General features: G+C 44.4%; 1 protein-coding gene across 4 annotated transcripts in view; it reads left to right on the top strand.

Annotated features, from left to right (window-relative positions):
* Window positions 1–10,665: 10,665 nt before the first annotated feature.
* BOD1L1 (biorientation of chromosomes in cell division 1 like 1) overlaps window positions 10,666–24,327 on the top strand; it is a 59,188-nt gene continuing 45,526 nt past the window's right edge. For all 4 annotated transcript variants that reach the window (XM_055111202.2, XM_034958306.3, XM_014344615.5 and 1 more), the window contains exons 1-4: window positions 10,666–11,045; window positions 18,295–18,419; window positions 22,869–23,059; window positions 23,561–24,175. In XM_055111202.2, coding sequence (XP_054967177.2) covers window positions 10,809–11,045; window positions 18,295–18,419; window positions 22,869–23,059; window positions 23,561–24,175 — 1,168 coding nt within the window. In that variant the 5' untranslated portion in view covers window positions 10,666–10,808. The remainder of the gene's footprint in view (window positions 11,046–18,294; window positions 18,420–22,868; window positions 23,060–23,560; window positions 24,176–24,327) is intronic.

Here is a 24,327-nt window from a genome sequence, read left to right as displayed (position 1 = left end):
CCCAATAGCAAATGCATGCTCTCCAGAGACAGTGCCAATTCTAGACACTTTGAATTCCTTCCTTTCATACATGCATGCCAACCACCTCTTACTCTTAAAACACAAAACAAAACAAACAAACAAAAAAACTGTTTCTTCAAATGTAGAATACAATCTTTATTTAGGTATACAAATTTTTATTTATATTTAAATAAATCCCTCCCAGAATTTCTACCCAGATGACCTGGATTAGATTTGAGGTATTCAGATAATACTACATCATTTCTAGAGACCTCCCTCCAATTTCTACTTTTCCTAATTTTATTCCTGGAGGTGTGACTTTCAATTTTCAGAATACCATGTACCATCTAGAATATTCAGGAAACACACACACACACAGACACACACATGTTAAGGCTATTTTTAAAATAAGAACAATTTTCACAAAGCCTAAATGGAAAATGCTAAATGCAAAGCTTCTTTCCATCTTTATAAGCATATAAAAGATACCTTGCATTTCAAGCCATCTGCAATATTGACATCTCAATTTTCAAAATAGCCAGCAATTCAGTAGCATTAATAGGCACAGGCTACCTAACTTCATAATAAATCTTACTTTTATAAATGTGATTGCTATCACTACCAGGAGTTTAAACCTTATGAGCAAAGAAATGTATAAAAATTAATGGTACTTGCATAAAAGGAGTATCATCTTACAAAAAAAAATGTTCAAACTAGAAAGTATGGTTTCAATAAAACTTTGTTTATAAAAACAGGTAGACTGGATTAGGCCTGTGAGCCGTGATTTGTCTAGTCCAGTGTTTCTCATATAGTGTTCTATCAGCATTTGTTAAATGCATTTGTTAACAATGGAAACTCTCAGGCTCTGTCCCAGACCTATCAAATCAGGAACTCAGGCGTGCCTAGTACTCTATTTTAACAAGTCCTCTAGGAGATTTTGGTGTAGGCTAAAATTTGAGAACCACTATTAGTCTTCCAGATTACCCACAGAGGAATCTCCCATCCCATAAAGTATTAATAACTAATGTGACTGATAGGTCCAACTTCACCAAATACCCCCCACCATTCTATTTCCCTCCTCTTCTGAAGTTCCTACTCCAATATCCCAGGAGCTTATGTATCCCAATCCTCGTCTCAGTTGACATTACTCCTGTCTTGCTGCCCCAGACACATCCTCCTTTTTCCCACCAACTAGAACTTGGCCACTCTCTTGAATTGTGCAGCTCCTCAAGGTAATATATTCTCACAAAGCCACCATTTCCAAAGCACCCCTACCCTACAACACTCCCAGACTGGCAGGGAGCTGAAGTTTCCAGTCTCTGCCAAATATCCCAGAATCACCCTTCGTCCTCTGTGCCTTACTGTCCCCCTGTACCACTCCACTTCCATGCCCTGACCCTAGGGCAAGTGACAATTCTTTCAAGGGAAAAATCAGTACCCGCTTTTCACATTAACATTGTATAACACTCTGCAGCCCCACCATCATGGTAGTCCTGCCTTATTTGAGGTTTTGCTTTCTGCAGTTTCAGTTACTCATGGTCAACTGTGGTCTGAAAATATTAAATGGAAAATTCCAGAAACAATGAATACATTTTAAGTGTTGCACCATTCTGACAAACATGCTGAAATCTTGCACCATACCATGCCATCCCTTTGTGCAGCATATCCACTCTGTGTATGTTAGCTGCCTGTTAAGTCACTTAGCAGCCATCTTGGTTATCAGATCAGAAAAAAACATAATATACACAGTATAGACTTTTGGGGTTTTTGTTGTTGTTTTTGTTTTTGAGATGGAGTCTGACTCTATCACCCAGGCTGGAGCGCAGTGGCACGATCTCGGCTCACTGCAACCGCCGGCTTCCGGATTCAAGCAATTCTCCTGCCTTAGCCTCCCAAGTAGCTGGGATTATAGGCACGTGACACCATACCCAGTTAACTTTGTATTTTTAGTAGAGATGGAGTTTCACCATGTTGCCCAGGCTGGTCTTGAACTCCTGCCTTCAGGTGATCCACCTGCCTCACCCTCCCAAAGTGCTGGGATTACAGGTGTGAGCCACTGAGCCCAGCCCATGGTATAGTTTGGTCCTCCATGGTTTCAAGCATCCTCTAGGGGTCTTGGAACATATCCCCCATGGATAACAGGGCACTACTATACTGCAACAAAAATAGAATATGTGTGACCATGCAGCTTGCATTGGAAAGACAAATAATATTAACACATGTCCTCTCCCCCTCCTCCTATGTTTTCCGTTATCACTGAAAAACGAACTTTCTTTTTTTTTTTTTTTTTTTTCTTTTTTTTTCTTTTTTATTGATCATTCTTGGGTGTTTCTCGCAGAGGGGGATTTGGCAGGGTCACAGGACAATAGTGGAGGGAAGGTCAGCAGATAAACAAGTGAACAAAGTTCTCTGGTTTTCCTAGGCAGAGGACCCTGCGGCCTTCCGCAGTGTTTGTGTCCCTGGGTACTTGAGATTAAGGAGTGGTGATGACTCTTAACGAACATGCTGCCTTCAAGCATCTGTTTAACAAAGCACATCTTGCACCGCCCTTAATCCATTCAACCCTGAGTGGATACAGCACATGTTTCAGAGAGCACAGGGTTGGGGGTAAGGTCACAGATCAACAGGATCCCAAGGCAGAAGAATTTTTCTTAGTACAGAACAAAATGAAAAGTCTCCCATGTCTACCTCTTTCTACACAGACACAGCAACCATCCGATTTCTCAATCTTTTCCCCACCTTTCCCCCCTTTCTATTCCACAAAACCGCCATTGTCTTCATGGCCCATTCTCAATGAGCTGTTGAGTACACCTCCCAGATGGGGTGGTGGCCGGGCAGAGGAGCTCCTCACTTCCCAGTAGGGGCGGCCGGGCAGAAGCGCCCCTCACCTCCCTGACGGGGCGGCTGGCCGGGCGGGGGGCTGACCCCCCCCACCTCCCTCCCGGACAGGGCGGCTGGCCGGGCAGAGGGGCTCCTCACTTCCCAGTAGGGGCGGCCGGGCAGAGGCGCCCCTCACTTCCCCGACGGGGCGGCTGGCCCGGCGGGGGGCTGACCCCCCCACCTCCCTCCCGGAGGGGGCGGCTGGCCGGGCAGAGGGGCTCCTCACTTCCCGGTAGGGGCGGCCGGGCAGAGGCGCCCCTCACCTCCCGGACAGGGCGGCTGGCCGGGCGGGGGGCTGATCCCCCCACCTCCCTCCCGGACGGGGCGGCTGGCCGGGCGGGGGGCTGACCCCCCCACCTCCCTCCCGGACGGGGCGGCTGGCCGGGCGGGGGGCTGACCCCCCCACCTCCCTCCCGGACGGGGCGGCTGGCCGGGCGGGGGGCTGACCCCCCCCACCTCCCTCCCGGACGGGGCGGCTGGCCGGGCGGGGGGCTGACCCCCCCACCTCCCTCCCGGACGGGGCGGCTGGCCGGGCGGGGGGCTGACCCCCCACCTCCCTCCCGGACGGGGCAGCTGGCCGGGCAGAGGGGCTCCTCACTTCCCAGTAGGGGCGGCCGGGCAGAGGCGCCCCCCCCACCTCCTGGACAGGGCGGCTGGCTGGGCAGGGGGCTGATCCCCCCACCTCCCTCCCGGACGGGGTGGCTGGCCAGGCGGGGGGCTGACCCCCCCACCTCCCTCCCGGACGGGGCGGCTGGCCGGGCAGAGGGGCTCCTCACTTCCCAGAAGGGGCGGCCGGGCAGAGGCGCCCCTCACCTCCCGGACGGGGCGGCTGGCCGGGCCAGGGGCTGACCCCCCCACCTCCCTCCCAGACAGAGTGGCTGGCCGGGCAGAGGGGCTCCTCACTTCCCAGTAGGGGCGGCCGGGCAGAGGCGCCCCCCCCACCTCCTGGACAGGGCGGCTGGCCGGGCAGGGGGCTGATCCCCCCACCTCCCTCCCGGACGGGGCGGCTGGCCAGGCGGGGGGCTGATCCCCCCACCTCCCTCCTGGACGGGGCGGCTGGCCGGGCGGGGGGCTGACCCCCCCACCTCCCTCCCGGATGGGGCGGCTGGCTGGGAGGGGGGCTGACCCCCCCCACCTCCCTCCCGGACGGGGCGGCTGGCCGGGCAGAGGGGCTCCTCACTTCCCAGTAGGGGCGGCCGGGCAGAGGCACCCCTCGCCTCCCGGACGGGGCAGCTGGCCAGGCGGGGGGCTGACCCCCCCACCTCCCTCCCGGACGAGGCGGCTGGCCGGGCAGAGGGGCTCCTCACTTCCCGGTAGGGGCGGCCGGGCAGAGGTGCCCCTCACCTCCCGGACGGGGTGGCTGGCCGGGCGGGGGGCTGACCCCCCCACCTCCCTCCCGGACGAGGAGGGAGGATGCTCCTCACTTCTCAGACGGGGTGGCTGCCGGGCGGAGGGGCTCCTCACTTCTCAGACGGGGCGGTTGCCAGGCAGAGGGTCTCCTCACTTCTCAGACAGGGCGGCCGGGCAGAGACACTCCTCACATCCCGGACGGGGCGGCAGGGCAGAGGTGCTCCCCACATCTCAGACAATGGGCGGCCGGGCAGAGACGCTCCTCACTTCCCAGATGTGATGGCGGCCGGGAAGAGGCGCTCCTCACTTCCTAGATGGGATGGCGGCCGGGCAGAGACGCTCCTCACTTTCCAGACTGGGCAGCCAGGCAGAGGGGCTCCTCACATCCCAGACGATGGGCAGTCAGGCGGAGACGCTCCTCACTTCCCAGACGGGGTGGCTGCCAGGCAGAGGCTGCAATCTCGACACTTAGGGAGGCCAAGGCAGGCGGCTGGGAGGTGGTTGTAGCGAGCCGAGATCACGCCACTGCACTCCAGCCTGGGCGCCATTGAGCACTGAGTTAACGAGACTCCGTCTGCAATCCCGGCACCTCGGGAGGCCGAGGCTGGCGGATCACTCGCGGTTAGGAGCTGGAGACCAGCCCAGCCGACACATCGAAACCCCGTCTCCACCAAAAAAATACGAAAACCAGTCAGGCGTGGCGGCGCACGCCTGCAATCGCAGGCACTCGGCAGGCTGAGGCAGGAGAATCAGGCAGGGAGGTTGCAGTGAGCTGAGATGGCAGCAGTACCGTCCAGCTTCGGCTCGGCATCAGAGGGAGACCGTGGAAAGAGGGGAGAGGGGAGAGGGGGGAGGGGGGAGGGGAGAGGGGAAAGGGGAGAGGGGAGAGGGAGCTCTATCTACCACACAGTCCTTCTCTCCGAAAAACGAACTTTCAAAGTTTCTACTAAGCTTTGGGTTGATGGAGATTTAGGAAATATTGATTTCCCTTTGATTATGAAAAGCCTAGTCGGGAATGGAGATGCCAAAGAGTGGGGATCCCATGGGGGTACAAGGGGAAGAAAATAAGGAAACAACTCTGACGAATAATCAGATGGGATCCCTGGGGTTAGGAGATCAATGTTTGACTTTCACTGGACAAGCTCATAGAAGCAGTCTGGAGGATTGGGTAGGGGTAGGGGACAGGCTGGACTGTAGAAAGGAGAAGAAATTCCTGACAAAAACCATTTGTCAGGAATCTGGTGCCTAACCATACACATGGCACCAGTAACAGGGGCCATCATCACCTATTGTTGCTTCCCTAATTCGCAAACTATAAACTCTGTCACCTTGACATCAGACTTGGGGAACAGAATGAGAGTCAATCCTGTTAAGAGAGAAAGTACCTGACCTTTGTTGGAATGTTCTGAACTCAGATAGGCATAGAGTAGGAGAATGATGGCAGTTTCTTTTGTGAAGATGTCACCTCTTCTATGCCCTAACTACTGCTAGAAATTATATACTCTTTTCCTTTCAGCCGGAACCGCTGTCTTCCAGTAATTCGCCAAAATGACGAACACAAAGGGAAAGAGGAGAGGCACCCGATAGATGTCCTCTAGGCCTTTTAGAAAACATGGAGTTGTTCCTTTGGCCATGTATATATGAATCTATAAGAAAGGTGAGGCCAGGCTTGGTGGCTCACACCTGTAATTCTAGCACTTTGGGAGGCCGAGGTGGGCGGATTGCCTGGGCTCAGGAGTTCAAAACCAGCATGGGCAACACAGTGAAACCCCATCTTGACTAAAAATACAAAAAATTAGCCAGGCATGGCAGGGCACGCCTGTAGTCCCAGCTACTCAGGAGGCTGAGGCAGGAGAATTGCTTGAACCCAGGAGGCGGAAGTTGCAGTGAGCCAAGAGAGCGCCACGGCACTATGGCCTGGACGACAGAGTGAGACTCTCTCTCCTGTCTCAAAAAAAAAAAAGGTGATATTGTAGACATCAAGAGAATGGCTACTGTTCAAAAAGGAATGCCCCACAAGTGTTACCATGGCACAACTAGAAGAGTCTACAATGTTACCCAGCACGCTGTTGGCATTGTTGTATACCAACAAGGGCCTGATTCTTGCCAAGAGAATTAATGTGCGTATCGAGCACATTAAGCTCACTAAGAGCCGAGATAGCTTCCTGAAACACATGAAGGAAAATGACCAGAAAAAGAAGCCAAAGAGAAAGGTACCTGGGTTCAACTGAAGTGCCAGCCTGCTCCACCCAGGGAAGCACAGTTTGTGAGAACCAATGGGAAGGAGACTGAGCTGCTGGAATCTATTCCCTATGAATTCATGGCAAAATAAGTGTTAAAAAAATAAAAGACCTCTGGACTGCAAAAATGTTTCTCTTCGGCTGGGCGAGGTGGCTCATGCCTGTAATCCCAGCACTTTGGGAGGCCCAGGCAGGCAGATCGTGAGGTCAGGAGATTGAGACCATCCTGGCTAACACAGTGAAGCCCCGTCTCTACTAAAAATACAAAAAAAATTAGCCGGGCATGGTGGCGGGCACTTGTAGTCCCAGCTACTCAGGAGGCTGAGGCAGGAGAATGGTGTGAACCTGGGAGGCAGAGCTTGCAGTGAGCCAAGATCGCACCACTGCACTCCAGCCTGGGCGACAGAGCAAGACTCCGTCACAAAAAAAAAAAAAAAAAAAAAAAAAGTTTATCTTCATTGAGTAGAAGTGTGGTGTCTTCTCCATTAAAGAAATATTTAAAGCACATTTCAATTGTGTCCTAATTCATTATGTAATGGCTTTACTGTTCAAATTTAACGTATTTCTTGCTGAAAAATGTGAAGTAGCTTATTGTGGAACAAATTACTCAATTGGTTAGAAAATGGCAAGATATTATTTATGAAATATTTGTACTGGTTTGAATATAGTCCCTCTAAATCATCATGGAAGAAATAAAATAATTTACCAAAAAAAAGAAATTATATACTCTTTTCTAGAGAGACAATCAGGAGGAAACACAGCAAAGACGTCATTGGTAGGAAATGCTGACTGCTTAAAGCAGTCTTTTAAAAAGATTTAAATGTATGCTTTTTGTTGTTGTTTTTTGGGTATTTAAAACACTCATCCCTAGGACCTGTATTCATACGAAAAGAAAATCACCTTGGAACAGCCAAGGCAGTGCAGATCGGTGACCCAGATTCTTTTCAATGTATCTAGAATGTTTTTCAAGGCTACAAAATTGTTCAAGTTACACTGCAACCAGTATAATGTGTCTACCCAGTGTAACTTGAACTCAGAGATACAAAGATGTATCTTTTAGATTCAGTGTGTGTTATTCAATAAGGCAATTAGGGCACATTTAAGAAAATGGATTGTGAACTATTATAAAGTTCTCATCTTCTTGCATTGTAGAAAATATTTAGGATTTTCTATATACTGTTCACAAAACAAATTATTTATTAGCCACTGACCCAATTCATTTTTAGCAGTAAATACCTTATTGTCTCATTAATTTTTTAAACTTGGACATTATGCCTAATTAAATTTGTAAAGTTTTTCAGAACTTTTATGGATGATTTCTACTTAGTTATTCCCAAAAAGCTGAATAAATTTGATTCACACATCCAAATATACCAAAGAAATACCATGTCTTTTTATCATACTACACACTTAAAAACTTATAAACTTAGAATATAGCAACATATATTATATTGTATTGTTAGTAATTAAGTAAATGTTATAGTCTCACCTTTTCATAACTAATTTTTATTTTTTTATTTTTATTTTTTTTGAGACCCAGAGTCTCACTCTGTCGCCCAGGCTACAGTGCAGCGGTGCGATCTCGGCTCACTGCAAGCTCCGCCTCCGGGGTTCCCGCCATTGTCCTGCCTCAGCCTCCCAAGTAGCTGGGACTACAGGCGCCCGCCACCACGCCTGGCTAATTTTTTGTATTTTTAGTAGAGACGGGGTTTCACCGTATTAACCAGGATGGTCTCGATCTCCTGACCTCATGATCCGCCCATCTCGGCCTCCCAAAGTGCTGGGATTACAGGCGTGAGCCACCATGCCCGGCTCATAACTAATTTTTAAAATGAATAAAACATTTATATTTTATGCTATTTTAGTCTTGTAATCTTGACTGCCTTTTTTTTTTTTTTGAGACAGGGTGTCACTCTGTCACCAAGGCTGGAATGAAGTGGCACCACCATAGCTTATTGCAGTCTTAACCTCCTGGGCTCAAGCAATCCTCCCACCTCAGTTTCTCAAGGTCTGCAACATCACACCTGGTTACTTTTTTGTTTTGTTTTGTTTTGTTACTGGTCTTGAACTTGTGGCTTCAAGCCACCCACCTGCCCCAGCCTCACAAAGCTCTAGGATTACAGGGGTTTGCTGCCACGCCCAGCCTTGACTGCATATAGTAATTAATCTTTTAAGATTCATATCCATGACTTTCTCCTCTCTGCTATCTTCATCAAACTCCTCAAAACACACAGGATACTCTGAATTGAAACAATGAAGTCAAATTGTTTCTGATTTAAAGTAAATCTGATTTGTCTAGTTTGACAATGAAAATGGGCTCTGTTAATTAGGTTATAAGGTAAACATTTAACATTCTTAACAAACCTTTTTTTTTTTTTTTTTTTCTTGTTTTTGAGAAGGGTCTCACTCTGTTGCTCAACCTGGAGTGCAGTGGCCCCATCACGGCACACTGCAGACTTGACTTCTTGGGCTCAGGTGATCCTCCCACCTAATCCTCCCAAGTAGGTAGGACTACAGGTGCACGCCACTACACCGCCTAATTTCTTTTATTTTTTTGTAGAGGTGGGGTCTTGCCATGCTGCCCAGGCTGGTCTTGAACTCTGGACTCAACCGATCCTCCCGCCTCAGCCTCCCAAAGTGCTAGGATTACAGGCGTGAGACACTGTGCCCAGTGACAAAGATTTTGAACTTGAATGAGCTAAATCTGCAGTTGCAAATTTTGACAAAAACATAATTTAACCACCTGATAACAAAAATAAATCTTATCCAAAACTATTTATGAAAATGAAAAATGTTTAGATATTCTCCAAACTTTCAGTATATCAGGTGAAAGGTACACCTCATTGAAAAAATCAGGTCTAATTCATAGTCATTTGGTATCTTGGTAAAACCTATCTGGTATATTTCCCAGAATCTGAAAGAGTGAAAAAATAACGATTAAGTAAACAAATCCTTTGGCAAGCCAGGTGGTTTTCAGCTCTTTGCTTTCGATAAAATGGAAGGAGGGCCTAATTGAAGTCAGCTCATAGATAATCAAATCTAATTTTTTGAGGTCAAGAATTGAATGATATTGCTACAACAAAACTCTTCCATTCCTAGGCACAGTACTTGTTTATATGAACAAGGTTTCTCAGGGCACACAGCTATAAAAATTACAAATAGGAATAGAATTGACGCTCAACCCTTCTTTTCCTACTAATAAGACATATTCAGCCACAGATGTAGGAACTTTAAAAAGCAATAATATGCATTTTTCAATAAAGTTACATATACTATTTAGTAATTATGAAATTTTCTAATATTTATGTTGCTTTGACCACGTACTAATAATAATTTCAAAGATGATGCAGTCCAAAAGCAGGTGATTTGCTAGCTGTGTAATCTTACTCAACATACTTAATTTATCTGAGCCTTGGTTCCCTGATTTGCAAACTGGGGACAGTAATCAGACCTAGCTCTTAGTGTTTGTCCAAAGATTAAATGCGTTAATACATGTAAAAGCACTTAACGCCACGCTTGGTACATAATATGTGCTATAGATGTTTTACCTGCTATAATCATAGTAATCAATAGCAAATCTCCTAAAAATAAAAGCCTGTCGGTTTGTCTTCACAGATAGGAAAAACGGGCTGGAGGGATCGGGTCTAATCCACAGGCACACTGCCAGAAACAAGGGACCCCCACGGGGAAATGGTATGTGCAGGCAGAAGAGAGACAGAAGGAACTTGGAGCTACCTGCTGGGACAAGAATAGTGCAGGATCACAGGCTAAGAACGAAGAGGGTTGGGCGAAGTTAGAATGAGCAGATCCACGTAGGGTTCGCATTATAAATGTCTATGGATCTCTATGCACTGCTCTGGGAAACTGGAGCAAGAGAGGCAGGCCTAAAATGCCTTCGCGGATGAAGCGGGGCCAGAAACGCACTGCCCCCGCTCAGACCTAGGGCCCCAGGTGTCGCGCGGGTCGAAGCCCTAACCTCCAGGGACTCCAGACCCCTGCCGGTGACCTAAACCCCACAACCCGCGACCAGCACAGCCTTGTCGTCTCCGTCGCCACAGTCGCCGCCACTTCCGGCGCAGCTCGGCCTCGCGAGGGCGCTTGCGCCCGGCGACGGTCGAAACTGGCTCCTCGCGGCCTCCGTCGCCGGACTTTCGTCAATGTTGTCACCGTCTTTTCCTCCTTTCCCCCAGTTCCCTTTCACTTCCGGGGTTGCTCTGGATCCGCTGGTTCCGTAACAACATCCCGTTGGCTTTCCTCAGGCGGCGGGACCAGTGCAGCCGCCCGCCTCCCAGGATCGTCCGCCGGTCAGGGCACTTGCCCTCCCCGGCACAGGCCACCATGGCCACCAACCCACAGCCGCAGCCGCCTCCTCCGGCGCCGCCGCCTCCCCCGCCGCAGCCGCAGCCACCGCCGCCGCCGCCGGGCCCCGGGGCTGGCCCCGGCGCGGGCGGGGCGGGCGGCGCGGGTGCGGGCGCCGGGGACCCGCAGCTCGTGGCCATGATCGTGAACCACCTCAAGAGCCAGGGGCTCTTCGACCAGTTCCGCAGAGACTGCCTGGCCGACGTGGACACCAAGGTTAGGAGCGCGCCGGGTTTAGGGGTCTGCGAGGGAAGGGGAGGACCCAAGGGCGCGCTTCTTTTGCAGTGGCTTCCTCTTGGAGCTGCAGCTGTGTGCCACGGACTGTGCAAAGCACAGAGTGTTCATTCCTTAGCGTGTCCTTTGGTTCGTTTTACCGACTAGTGTTTAAGTACCTACTACGTGCCAGTCATGGTTTCGGCGCAGTGATTACCCCGGTCTGATGAGCAAGACTAAGGAATTGTTCTTACAGGAACTGGTTTGGAAACAGTGGCGCTAACAGTAGCCAGTTTTGTATTCATTCTCATATCTGATGATTTTACTTTGTATCGAAGTTATGTTTGCCTTCTTTCTTGAAGGTTTCTGGGCGGTAAGGGCCTTTATCCTTTGGAGAAATGACTAAATGGTAATTGAATCAAGTTATGTGTAATATGCTTTGCTGGACATCGTGGGGGTGGGAGCGCAAAGATAAGGAGGCAAACCTGAGACAGGACTTTAGTATTGTTTCTAGCAGTGACTGCCTGATTTAGGTAACTTAGGCCATGTCACCATTCTAAGGTAAGAAGGGACAGGAAGGTGGGGTAGAGAGAACCGAGTCATTCAGTGGAGAAAAGATGCAGGAGAGGTGACAGCAGATACTGAAGTGGAGAAAGGACAGGAAAGAGAGCAGATTCAGGAGAGTAATGTAGAGAAGGGAAAGGTTAGCAACAAGGTTCCCTGTCCAGAAAGAGAGGCTGGAAAGGGGAAGGGATTTTGTACCAAATGTCAGAGTGAAAGGGACATTAGCAGGAACAAGTAAACTTAGCTGAATTGGCAAAGAATTAGCTAAAGACACCAGGAAAGAGCAGTCAGTGAGATGGATGGAAAACCACAGTACAGTCTAGAATTCTGGAAGCAGAAAGCATGTTGGAAAATTAACTGGTTTGTAGGGGTTGTTTTTGTCTGCTTGTTAAATCTGGTTGGGTCCATTGGATTGGAGTTTTGATGAAATGAGGGTTTCCTTTTTTTTTTTTTTTTGAGACGGAGTCTCGCCCTGTCGCCAGGCTGGAATGCAATGGCGTGATCTCGGCTCACTGCAACCTCCGCCTCCCGGGTTCAAGCGACTCTCCTGTCTCAGCCTCCCAAGTAGCTGGGATTACAAGCGCGCGCCACCACGCCCTGCTAATTTTTGTATTTTTAGTAGACACAAGGTTTCACCGTGTTGGCCGGGATGGTCTCGATCTCCTGACCTCGCGATTCGCCCAATAGGCGTGAGCCAGCGCGCCGGGTCGAGGGTTTTCTCATAGTATGTTTAGTTGTTCTGAGGAGCTTTGTATCTTTGAGAAATGCATGTTTACAGCATCCACAGTTTCTTCTAAAGCTTTCAGGTGAACTGCACACAGTTCCACTATGTCTTCTGGGGAAACTCTCTTGAATATCCTGGTACATCTTCCTTTATAAGGACTCATACTGGGCCCACTATGTAAAACGTGGTTTTTCAGGATATTGGAGGTTTTGCACCACAGAGAATTCAATTCACTTGGGAGTGTTCATCTATTTAGGAAGTATAGTTTTTTTTTTACTTTTGTCTTCAGGAATATGCACTGCTACCTTTTAGAAATAATTTCTATTGCCTTTATTATTTTTGTTGTTATTTAATGGGAAAAGGTTAGACATAGCCAGGTAAATGTTACCAAATAAAGTTAGTTATTCGTATTCAACAAGTGGAATTTTTACTTTGCTGTTCTCAGAAACCCATGAATCTGTGTGTTATCATTATGTATACAAATTAAAAATTGTAATGTACTGCTGCAATGTCTAAGGCTCAACTTTTTTATTATCCTATTCCCACAAAATATTATTGGTATGTGTCTATAATATCCCTGCCAGACCCTTCAAAGTAAAGGATTAAAACCTTTTTTGGAGGGAAGGAGGGAAGCACAGTATCTCTGATCATCTAATGAAAGTTAGGACCTTCTCTCAAGAAAAATGCGCAAGTAACACATTAAAACGCTGTTTTTCTACTTCAGAATGGTCAACTATAGGCAATTTCATGAGAATCAATCTAATAACATATACAGTTTCAGTGAGTTCAGGAACCATGGAATAAGAACCTATTTTAATGTTCTTAGCCTCTTTTTTGAGGTCAAGAATTGAATGATATTGTTACAACAAAACTCTTCCATTCCCAGGCACAGTACTTGTTTATATGAACAAGGTTTCTCAGGGCACATGACTATAAAAATTAGAAATAGGAATAGAATTGATGATCAACCCTTCTTCTTCTAGTAATAAGACATATTCAGCCACAGATGCAGGAATTTTAAAAAGCAACAATATGGCCAGGCACGGTGGCTCATGTCTGGCCACCGTGGGCCAAAGTAGAAGATTCCCTGTTCATGGAAAGAACCATCACTTTAATGGAATCCTTGAGTTTCATCTGCCACTTGAACCTCAAAGACTGACCTGCTTTCTGTCAAAAAGTCTTAACTTGTAGCATATAGAGTTATAGTGGATTATGTCTGTCACATGCATATTTAAGAATGAAGACATTTGATACCTGCCAGGTGCTAAGAGCAAAACTGTCATCCAGTTTAGTGTGTTTAAACCAGGATGAGAAGTACCAAAGTCTGCTGCTACACCAGAAGACCATAGAACCCTGGTCTTCTGGGAGGCCGAGGTGGGCGGATCATTTGAGGTCAGGAGTTCGAGGCCAGCCTGACCAAAATGGTGAAACCCCATCTCTACTAAAAATGCAAAAAAAGTAGCCATGTATGGTGGCACATGCCTGTAGTCCCAGCTACTCGGGAGGCTGAGGCAGGAGAATTGCTTGAAGCCAGGAGACAGAGGTTGCAGTTAGCCGAGATTGTGCCAGTGCACTCCAGCCTGGGAGACAGAACACTTGGTCTAAAAAACAAAAATTTTTAAAAAGCAACAATACACATTTTTCAATACAATTGCATATACTATTTAATAATTATGAAAATTTCTAATATTTCTGTTGCTTTGAGAAATTAGAACTGAAATGACACCCTCCCAGACAAAAAAGAACACTCAGCTATGGTTGAAGTTCTGGTGCTCAGACGCTAGCTTAAACTCTCCCACAAAATCTCTCTCTCTCTCCCCCTCCCTGCCACTAACCTCTGTACCTGCTCCTGGTTATGTTACAGGTTATGTTCTGGTGCTTCCTTTACCCCATGACTCTCTCCTTCTCTTCTACTCCCTTAGTTAGCAATTAGGTAGATTTTAATTTGATTTAAAAGATTTGTTCTCATTGACTACCATTTTATACTTCATTTTCTTATTTGAAAAAAAAAAATGTATTCCCCCCTGCTTCCCAAAAAGCCAAAGTTTTCTTCATCAGAACATAACATTCATATCAATATGATGAGTGGGCCAAAGTAGAAGATTCCCTGTTCATGCAAAGAACCATCACTTTAATGGAATCCTTGAGTTTCATCTGCCACTTGAACCTCAAAGACTGACCTGCTTTCTGTCAAAAAGTCTTAACTTGTAGCATATAGAGTTATAGTGGATTATGTCTGTCACATGCATATTTAAGAATGAAGACATTTGATACCTGCCAGGTGCTAAGAGCAAAACTGTCATCCAGTTTAGTGTGTTTAAACCAGGATGAGAAGTACCAAAGTCTGCTGCTACACCAGAAGACCATAGAACCCCCCTCCAAACTGTCCAGGGTCATTGATAGTCCTTAACCAGGAGAGAGATCTGACTGTAACAGACCAAATCAGCCCTTCCCACCCAAAGAAATGGAACCATGGGCAACCCTAAGCTCCAACTACTGCAAAGACTCCTCCGTTATAGACTACCAGTTTCCAGATCTCTGGAGCAAGCTTAGTGGTTACAAAGCCATTCTGTCTCCTTTGCACTGATTAGCATCTGGAGCGTGTGAGGAGGGATGATCAAGAGGCCCTTCAGGGAGCTCGCCAGCCAGGTAAATATGGTACCTCTCTTGTCAAGTAAGAAAGTCTGATTTTTTGGACACTTTCTTAGTTATAAATGGCCCCTGGTCAATTTATTCACCCAACAAACATTCATTGAGCAAGTCTTATGTACCAGTCATTTTTTTAGGTGCCAGGGATACAGCAGTGAACCAAACATCCCACTGTTACGGAGCTTACATCCTAGTGGGAAAAAAAATAGACAACAAATAATGTATGGTAGGTCCTATGGAAAAAAGCAAGATGAGGGATGGATGGGCTTACTGTTTTATTTCGAGTAAGCTGTTCAGGGTAGGTTTCAATGTGATGATACTTGAGCCATCTGTGAAGGAATTGAAGGGGCAATGCAGCTGTCTGGGGCTTGAGCATTCCAAGAAGAGAGCATAGCAAGTATAGAAGAGCTGAGACAGACCCACTCAGGGGAAAGTGACAAGAGGTGAGGTAGGTATGCCTTCACAGATCTGGCAGGTCTTGGGAGCCATCAGAAGAGCTTGGCTTTTACTCGAGCTCAGAAGCCATTGGCAGGTTTTGAGCAAAAGAAGGACATGATCTGACTTCCATTTCAGATGGGTTGACCACGTGTAATAGCTTCCCCTTTCTTGCTAAGTTGTGATTTGAATGGGTCAATAAATTACATGGTTACATGATTTTTAGAAGACAACTTTGTTGTAGGTAAGGATAGAATTCTGCATGAGGCCAGTTGTTATAATTCAGACAGATGAGAATGCCTTGGAACAGAATGAGGTCAGTAAAGGTAGTGGGAAGTGGTCAGATTCTGGGTGTATTTTCATGCTACTGTTGAGAGAATTTGCTAATAGTATGCATGTGAAGTAGAAGACAAAGGGAGGACTCAAGGATAACTCTAAGGCTTTTCACCAAAGCACTGGAAAAGGAAGAAAGGGTGTATGTGTAATATATGTGTGTGTGTATATATGTGTACATGTGGGTACATATATGTTCCTAGGAGAATGCTTCTCAATGAATACTTAATATTTCTCTAGTTGCTCAACTTTTTACTGAAAGGAGAGCTTGAAAACAAGGAAAATTACCTGTTGAGTAATTCAGATTTGAACTTGTTATGGGAAGACTAGACTAGAATGCCAAATGCATTGTGATGTTAGAGCCTAATGAATGTGTGTTAGATTTGGGAATACCGGAAAGAAGAATTAGGCTTTAGAATCATTGGGGAGAAAGAATTAAGAATTAGTTTTAGGGCTGGGTATGGTGGCTGACACCTGTAATCCCAGCACTTTGGGAGGCCGAGACAGGTGGATCACTTGAGGTTAGGAGTTCAAGACCAACATGGCCAATATAGCAAGACCTTGTCTCCACTAAAAATACAAAAATTAGCCAGGTGTGGTGGCGCATGCCTGTAGTCCCAGCTACTCAGGAGCCTGAGGCACTAGAATCACTGGAACCTGGGAGGTGGAGGTTCCAGTGAGCCGAGATCACACCACTGTACTCTAGCATGGGCAATCGAGCAAGACTCTGCCAAAAAAAAAAAAAAAAAAATTAATTTTAGTTCATATCGATTTTGGATAAATGGACAGGCACATAGGAAATGATCATGTAGGATAGGAAATAAGTATCAGCAAAGGCCTGAAAATTGGAACTGATGAAAGGGCATCAGAGGGATAAAATGTTTGTCATTCTGTGTTAGAGATAGTTATCCATTCAGCTAACAACTATATTTTAATTGCTCATTTGCCAAGCAGTGTGATAGGCTATATGAAAACAAATTGTAAGAGAGATAGAGGAGGAGGCTTACACGTCAATGGAGGATAAATATGCCTTGCTTCCGAAAATACAATGTAGTGCAAGAATTGCTCGAATGGTAGCATGTATAGAAAACAGTAGGAGCGTGGATGAAGAGCCCATAAGCCTACCTTCGGTGTCAAGATGATTTCACAGATTAGGGTGAGCTCTGAAGGTGAGAAGTTTGTCAGATGGACAACCAGAGGGAATGGTAGTTGTAGGATGGTAGGTGCAGATATGAGAATTTCTCACTGGAGTATAAACTTTGAAGCTAAAAGGAGGCAAATGGCAGAAGGTGAGACTATACAGTGCTTGCTTATTATCAGTCAGGGACACTCAAACTCATCCACATTAAAAGCTGTATAGAAGAAAGGTAGAAAGAACATCAGTGTTGGGAGACAGCCTCTAGAAATGGAGTGCAGTGCTGAGTGCTTGGTCACATATTCCTTCCAGGCAATGCCCCTTCAGGTAGAGATGATGTAATATGTGTTCCCCTCCATGTTTCCCTCAGGGAGCACATCAAGGGTTCTCAGACTCAGCACTCTCGACATTTGGGGCTGGATAGTTCTTTGCTGTCGGGGGATTGTCCTGTGCATTGTAGGATCTTCAGTAGCATCCTTGCCCTTGACCCACTAGATGCCAATAGCACTCTCATCAGTTGTAACAACCTAAAATGTCTCCAGACATTGCCAAGTGTCCCTTGGGGGATGGGAGTGAAATCCTTCTTGGTAGAGAACCGTTGCCTTACCTCAGATTTAATGCCTAGTTCAAGTAGTTGTCCCTCAATAATTTCTCTTGGGTCTATGCCATTAGCTGGTTTCTGCCACCCCAGTACAGACCTTCCTCACTGTAGTTTATTGCATGCTTTCCTAAAGTATTTTGTGTCTCTTTACTCTTGCACTGTAGGATGATTAACCATCAGAAAGCTTAGCTGTTCTATCACTCTGCCCATATGTGCAGTGGGCTCCCATTCTCTACCCTGTAATTCCAAACTTGTACAAGTAACCAAAGCCTTTTAGCACCTGGCCCCAACCTCTCTGTCTTAACCTCATTTCTCTGCTTTTTGTATTCTCTTCTATAGCCAAATTGGACCACCAATTTGGAGGCTCACTAAATGCTCCTGGCCTCCAGTTTGCTCATCCACTTGCTCTTTGTTTACATTGACTGTATGAGCAAAGCCAGCCATTCCCATTCCCAGCTTCCTTGTGCAATTGATTTTTCCAGCTCAAATGGCACATTTTCAATGAAGGCATGCTTCCTCAGCTCTTCTCCCTTTTTTACTCCAAATCTTCTAATAATAACACTTGTTCGTGTCTTATTTTCCAGTCCTTTGTCTATAAATAAGAGGTGTATCTTTCTTCTTTATATTCCTCATATCTCCAAACACCTTGTCTTACACAAAATAAGTAGTATTTGAATGAGTGTAAGTTATCTTGAAGCAGAATTGTCAGGAACTGTGAAACTTTGTTGTCCCATGGTAAAAATACTTTTCTGAGAGGTGAATATTGATACTGTATAACATTGAAGACTTACCTTCATTTTTTTCTCTCTAGCCTGCCTATCAGAATCTGAGACAGCGTGTTGACAACTTCGTTGCAAATCACTTGGCAACTCACACATGGAGTCCGCATCTCAATAAGAACCAGCTAAGAAACAACATTAGACAACAAGTCCTCAAGTAAGTCTCAGAGATAGAGTTCTGGGCAGGTTTTAAATGTCCTAACCTACTTTGCCTGAAAGCGGAGGCATTACATACATGTTTGTTCACCTAATGATGTTGACAATTTTACTAGATTTGGTGTGGCTATTTCATGTGATGTAGCATAATTTTGGATTTGGGTCTAATCACTTCACATGTTCTTATACATTTTAACAGTCTCATTGTTCCTATAGACCTTTGGAAATATTTGAAGGAAGGAAATAACAGTATGACTTTCTAAAAAATCTAGATATAATATTAATAGATGATCTATACAGTTGCCTTCACAACTATTTTCTTGACCCTAAGAGAGCAAGCAGGCTTTATTATTCTTATTTTACAAATAAAGACATTAAAGATTACTGAAATTAAAATATTCTCTCTTGATTTGAGGCCACATCTTCTTTTAATACAATGCCCCCATCTTTTGCATTTTACTATGACTTTTAACTGCTGTTTATGAATGATATAGCTCCCCACCTCCCCTCAAAGTGTTTGGACTTGTCAGAGCCATTTTGAGTGAACATAAGGTAATGACAATTATAAGAACTCGAATATTTGGAGCATCCTTAGGAAACTAGATTTACGGTCTTCTACTTTTTTTTTTTTTTTTTTGAGTCTCATTCTGTTCCCCGGGCAGGAGTGCAGTGGCATAATCATAGCCTACTGCAGCCTCAATCTCCTGGGCTCAAGCAGACCTCCCAGCGTCATCCTCCTGAGCACCTGCCACCATGCCCAGCTTATCGTTGTATTTTTTTGTAGAGACAGGGTCTCATTATGTTGCCCAGACTGGTCTCCAAATCCTAGGCTCAAGGGATCTTCCCTCCTTGGCTTCTGAAAGTGCTGGGATTATAGGCATGGGCCACCTCACCTGGCCACTACTTGTTCTTGAATGTAAATATTTGCAAAGACAAGAAAGCCTTCTACCCTTGCTATACCCCTCAAAAAAAGGGTGACTAAGTTATTTAGAGATCATCCAGTCTCCCTGACTTGACAAGTATTTATGTTCAAGTACATCTTTGAGAATGAAGTGTAGCTTTTTTTTTTTTTTAACAGTTAAACAAATCTGTTTTATACCTGCCACCTCTTAATTTCCTTTTGTCCCACAGGAACCTCTAGAAAGCCTATCTAGTCTGATAGTTTCAACCAACAGGAAGCCCCACAAATCAAAATTCACACCCTGACTAAAAGACAAACCTATTTAGCCACAGGTAATACTAGAAACCAGAAGCCTGGGGGCTCAGACAGTGTCTCCTTGTGCATAAGAGAAGAGGGAAATTCACAATAGCTTTGTTGTCTACATTTTAAAGGTTGTCTGAGGAACCTGTAAAAGAGTCCAGGTGAGATCAAAAGATGCCATTAGAAGGCTGCATAATAATACCTGGTGGGAAAAGGTCAAAGCTGTTTCTAGAAAAAGTAGAAACAAAAAAGATCTGTTGGGTGACAGGCCCGCCGCCTGTAGTTTCCACAAAGGCTTTTAAAGAGAACAATGACCAAAATAGCTTAGGACCAGGGGATAAGGGAGTGGAGGTAGGGTAGAGCACCCCTTCACACACATTTATACAGAGCCCTACTGATTACTTTCATTCAGTGATTTGCATAGCCACCTCCCTGTTCACAAATGATTGCATTGCTTTAAAAGCATGTTTTTTTGGGAGTCTGGCATTTTTTTTCTTCATATATTGACACTCAGATTGAAGGCAAACTTCTTAGAATTGCATTTACTTTTATAGCATATAAAATCTATAAGATAAGGGAGCAGTCCTTCTTTTATTTAAGGGAACTAAGTCTTACACATGTGAAAATTAAGCACTTAAAATTATTGCTGTACCAGTAAGATATTGTGATCACAAAATCATGTTTGGTGCGAGGTCAGGGGTTCTTGTGGCTGTGTCAGTGATTAAATGCTGGAGCAATTTGCCTATGAGTAATGAGGAATCTCTTTTTCTGGAGACATTTTGAAAGAGGGAAGACAGCTGCCTTCTCTTGGATGATACTGATAATAACATTTTAAAGCTTCCTGAAAGAGATTATTTAGTTGTGTTCAATCTGAAGTTATAGGGGTGGACTAGCCCCTGTAAATAAATATAATTTCAAACAGTTTTTCGTACGTATGCTTTGAGACATACTCACTTGACTCCATTAGGTTGAGCTATCTGCACTTGCCATTTTTGTAAGACAAAAATGGTCTAATACCAGTAATTTCAGATGGTTCAACTTAATAGCTGATCTGCTGACTCAGTAGGAGGGAAAATTTTATTCTACTTAAGCTTTTATTTGTACAACAGAATCTGAAAATCCTAGGTAACTGAATAATGAACTTAGCTAAACATAATTTGAAAGGAAGACAAGGAAGTAACTTTAACCAGAAAAACGCCAGCTGTTGGCATTTTGGCTTTGCCGTTGACCTAGGGCTGTAGCTTCTCCCCACTTGGGTGAGGCAGTTATGGCCGCTAAGTGCAGTATGATCATTGGTACTGGACTCCATTTTTCTGTAAGATTAGAGCTGACCTCTGTGTGAGAAAGGACTAAAGCAGAAGTGTTTTGTTTGTTTGCAAAACAAGAGGCTAGAACATAGGCAAACAGAGAAAGAGACTGAAGCAAAAATTTGGGAGTGGATAGTTTAATTTTTTTTTGGTACTTTTTTTTCTATTTTCTATTTTTTTTTTTTTTTTTTTTTTTGAGACGGAGTCTCGCTCTGTCGCCAGGGTGGAGTGCAGTGGTGCCATCTCAGCTCACTGCAATCTCTGCCTCCTGGATTCCAGCAATTCTCCTGCCTCAGCCTCCCAAGTAGCTGGGATTACAGGCACGTGCCACCACACCCAGCTAATTTTTGTATTTTTAGGAGAGATGGGGTTTCACCATGTTGGCCAGGATGGTCTCGATCTCCTGACCTTGTGATCTGCCCGCCTTGGCCTCCCAGAGTGCTGGGATTACAGGCGTGAGCCACCATGCCCGGTCCTTTTTGTACCTTTTTACTTGTACCCTAAAACCTTTTTTAAGATTGCTTTTTCTTATTTCTTTTCTACCTACTACATTTTAAATACACCTCTAAGATGTAACAGTGTTTGCAAGATTTGCATTTTTTTTTAATCTTTAAAAAGCAGGTAACCTACTTTGTGCTGAGTTGGCTCATTTTTCTCTATGGCCCACATAAGTAGAATTATAGTTTCACAAGGCGACAAGGTGCTTCCAGAAATGAAAAAACTAATCCATCCTGCACTCCAGATGGAAGTGCACTCAAAAATAGCATTTGTAAAGTGTAATGAAAGATGGCTCCTCATCCATTCCATAGAGAGCAGTTGAGGCTTAGAAGCTAGAAATGACTAGCACTTTGATCTTCCAGCACTATCCCGACTACCTTGACTCCTCCACTTCTTTTTTAGGAAGAAACAAGATTTAAGTGTGTTTCTTAAAATAAATTCACGTTCTCTTATTTTACTCAGATGCCTTTGTGCAGAAGCACATTTCACAGATTGTTGTCCTCATTGCTCTTTTGTCTCTTGTATATGATATTTCCTTAACTCCATGTGTCTTTCTTCCCCTTCTCTTCTGTAGAAATGAAGACTTGGCTCAAATGTCTTCTCCTTTATGAAGCACTCCTAAATTATCTTCAACATATCTAATAATTTCTTATTCCTCTAATAAGTAACTAATTTCTTATTCCTCTCTTTTCCTATAGTACATGTTGTGTACTAGTGCCTGTCATCTCATGTCTTGATTGTTTGTGTCTACATCCCCATCCAGAACAGGGACCAGGTCAACTTGTAGCTGTCAGTGGCCAGCATAGTGCCTGTTATATAGAAGACACTTATAACGTAATTGTTGAATGAATAAATCATCCAGTTTTTACAGCGGGAAGATAATAGAAAGCCAGAAGTCTTGTTTCTCCAAATTTTTTTCTCTAAAGTTTTCCTTCTTTGATTTTGCAATTTGTTGAAATTATATTTTGTATGTGTTGTTTTTTTTCTGGGGACTCTAATGCTTATAAAAAGCTTACATTTTTTCTGTTAAAAAAAGTTGTAGAGACCATAGGTTTATTTTATACCCAGAACTCAGCTTTTTAATGAGCGTATTCCTATATGCCATGAGCAGAGTAGGGGTGAGATAAGCATCACCTCTATACTGGACCCTAGGCAGTGTACTGTGTCTAGTTCTAAGGGTATTTTGTTTTGTCTGTTTCAGTATTTCCACTAGTGACACAGTGGTAGAAAAGTTTACAGACTTTTATAGTATGGTATATCTAAATGCTACTGTAGCATGAAACTTAGTTTCCATTGTCTATCTATATCCAAGTAAATGGATTGGGACAATTTAAGGTTGGATGGATGGATAGATAGATGACAGATTATAGAGTGTTATTTTAAAGTAATTAATGCAAATAATATATTATTTTTTCACCTTTCCATAAATTATCTTGTGTTTCAGATCAGGAATGTTGGAGTCTGGTATTGACCGAATTATTTCTCAGGTTGTGGACCCAAAGATCAACCACACATTCAGACCTCAGGTAGAGAAAGCTGTGCATGAGTTTTTGGCCACGCTAAATCACAAAGAGGAAGGAAGTGGCAACACAGCTCCCGATGATGAGAAACCAGACACTTCCCTTATTACACAAGGTGCTTTGCTTTTACTCTTGGTCAGTTCCATTGTTTTTCTTCTTGAACTGAATATCAAGTTAGGGATACTTGGCTCTTTAACACATTTTTTAATTTGGCTATTCCAGTGAAATTGTACTTTAAATATCACCTAAATTCCTCAATTGCCATAACATTTCGTTTTCTAGATTAATAAAAATAATAAGCATTTTAGTAATGCGATGTGAGTGTGAGTATGATAATAGAAGGAATAACTAAAATAATTAGAGAATATAGTCTTTTTCTAGGAAGTAGACAACTCCTCAGATTTGCATGGTGCCCTCCCTAAGATAATATATTAGAGAGGTAGATAATTCAGAATATGGTATATACTAGTACTGGTACCTGAAAGTCTAAAAGAATATACAGATGGTCTGCACAGCATATGCATCGTATAAAGATGACAATGGCATGTGGTATTGATTTAGCAGAGGTATTTTCCTTCTGATTAAATGTATTCTAAAACTTCTGTTTTTCTTTAAGGTGTTCCTACTCCTGGGCCCAGTGCTAATGTAGCCAATGATGCCATGTCGATATTGGAAACCATAACTTCTCTTAACCAAGAAGCCAGTGCTGCTAGGGCTTCAACAGAAACATCAAATGCCAAGACCAGTGAGAGAGCATCAAAAAAACTTCCATCTCAGCCAACCACTGATACTAGTACTGACAAAGAAAGAACTTCAGAGGACATGGCTGATAAAGAAAAATCTACAGCTGACTCTGGAGGTGAAGGACTGGAAACAGCCCCAAAGTCTGAAGAGTTTAGCGACCTCCCCTGTCCAGTCGAAGAAATTAAAAATTACACAAAAGAGCATAATAATTTAATTCTGCTAAATAAGGATGTTCAACAGGAAAGCAGTGAGCAAAAAAATAAATCAACAGACAAAGGTGAAAAGAAGCCAGACAGCAATGAGAAAGGAGAAAGAAAGAAAGAAAAGAAGGAAAAGGCTGAAAAGAAATTTGATCACTCAAAAAAGAGTGAAGATACACAGAAAGCTAAAGATGAAAAACAAGCAAAGGAAAAAGAAGTAGAGAGTTTAAAACTTCCTTCAGAAAAGAACAGTAATAAAGCTAAAACTGTTGAAGGGACAAAAGAAGGTATATAAAAACTTGCAAACATCTACAAAGTTTAAAGAACAGAGTGTTTTGGGATCAGGGAAGTATCAAATTTGCCTTCATATTTTAATAAGTTTATTTAATACTTTTGGAAACTTATATCCCCTTTGCTTAAGAAGAAAAGCAATAAATAT

This window comes from Pan paniscus, chromosome 3, assembly GCF_029289425.2.
Source record: "Pan paniscus chromosome 3, NHGRI_mPanPan1-v2.0_pri, whole genome shotgun sequence".
Taxonomy (NCBI): domain Eukaryota; kingdom Metazoa; phylum Chordata; class Mammalia; order Primates; family Hominidae; genus Pan; species Pan paniscus.
This window is presented reverse-complemented; position numbering and strand designations above follow the sequence as displayed.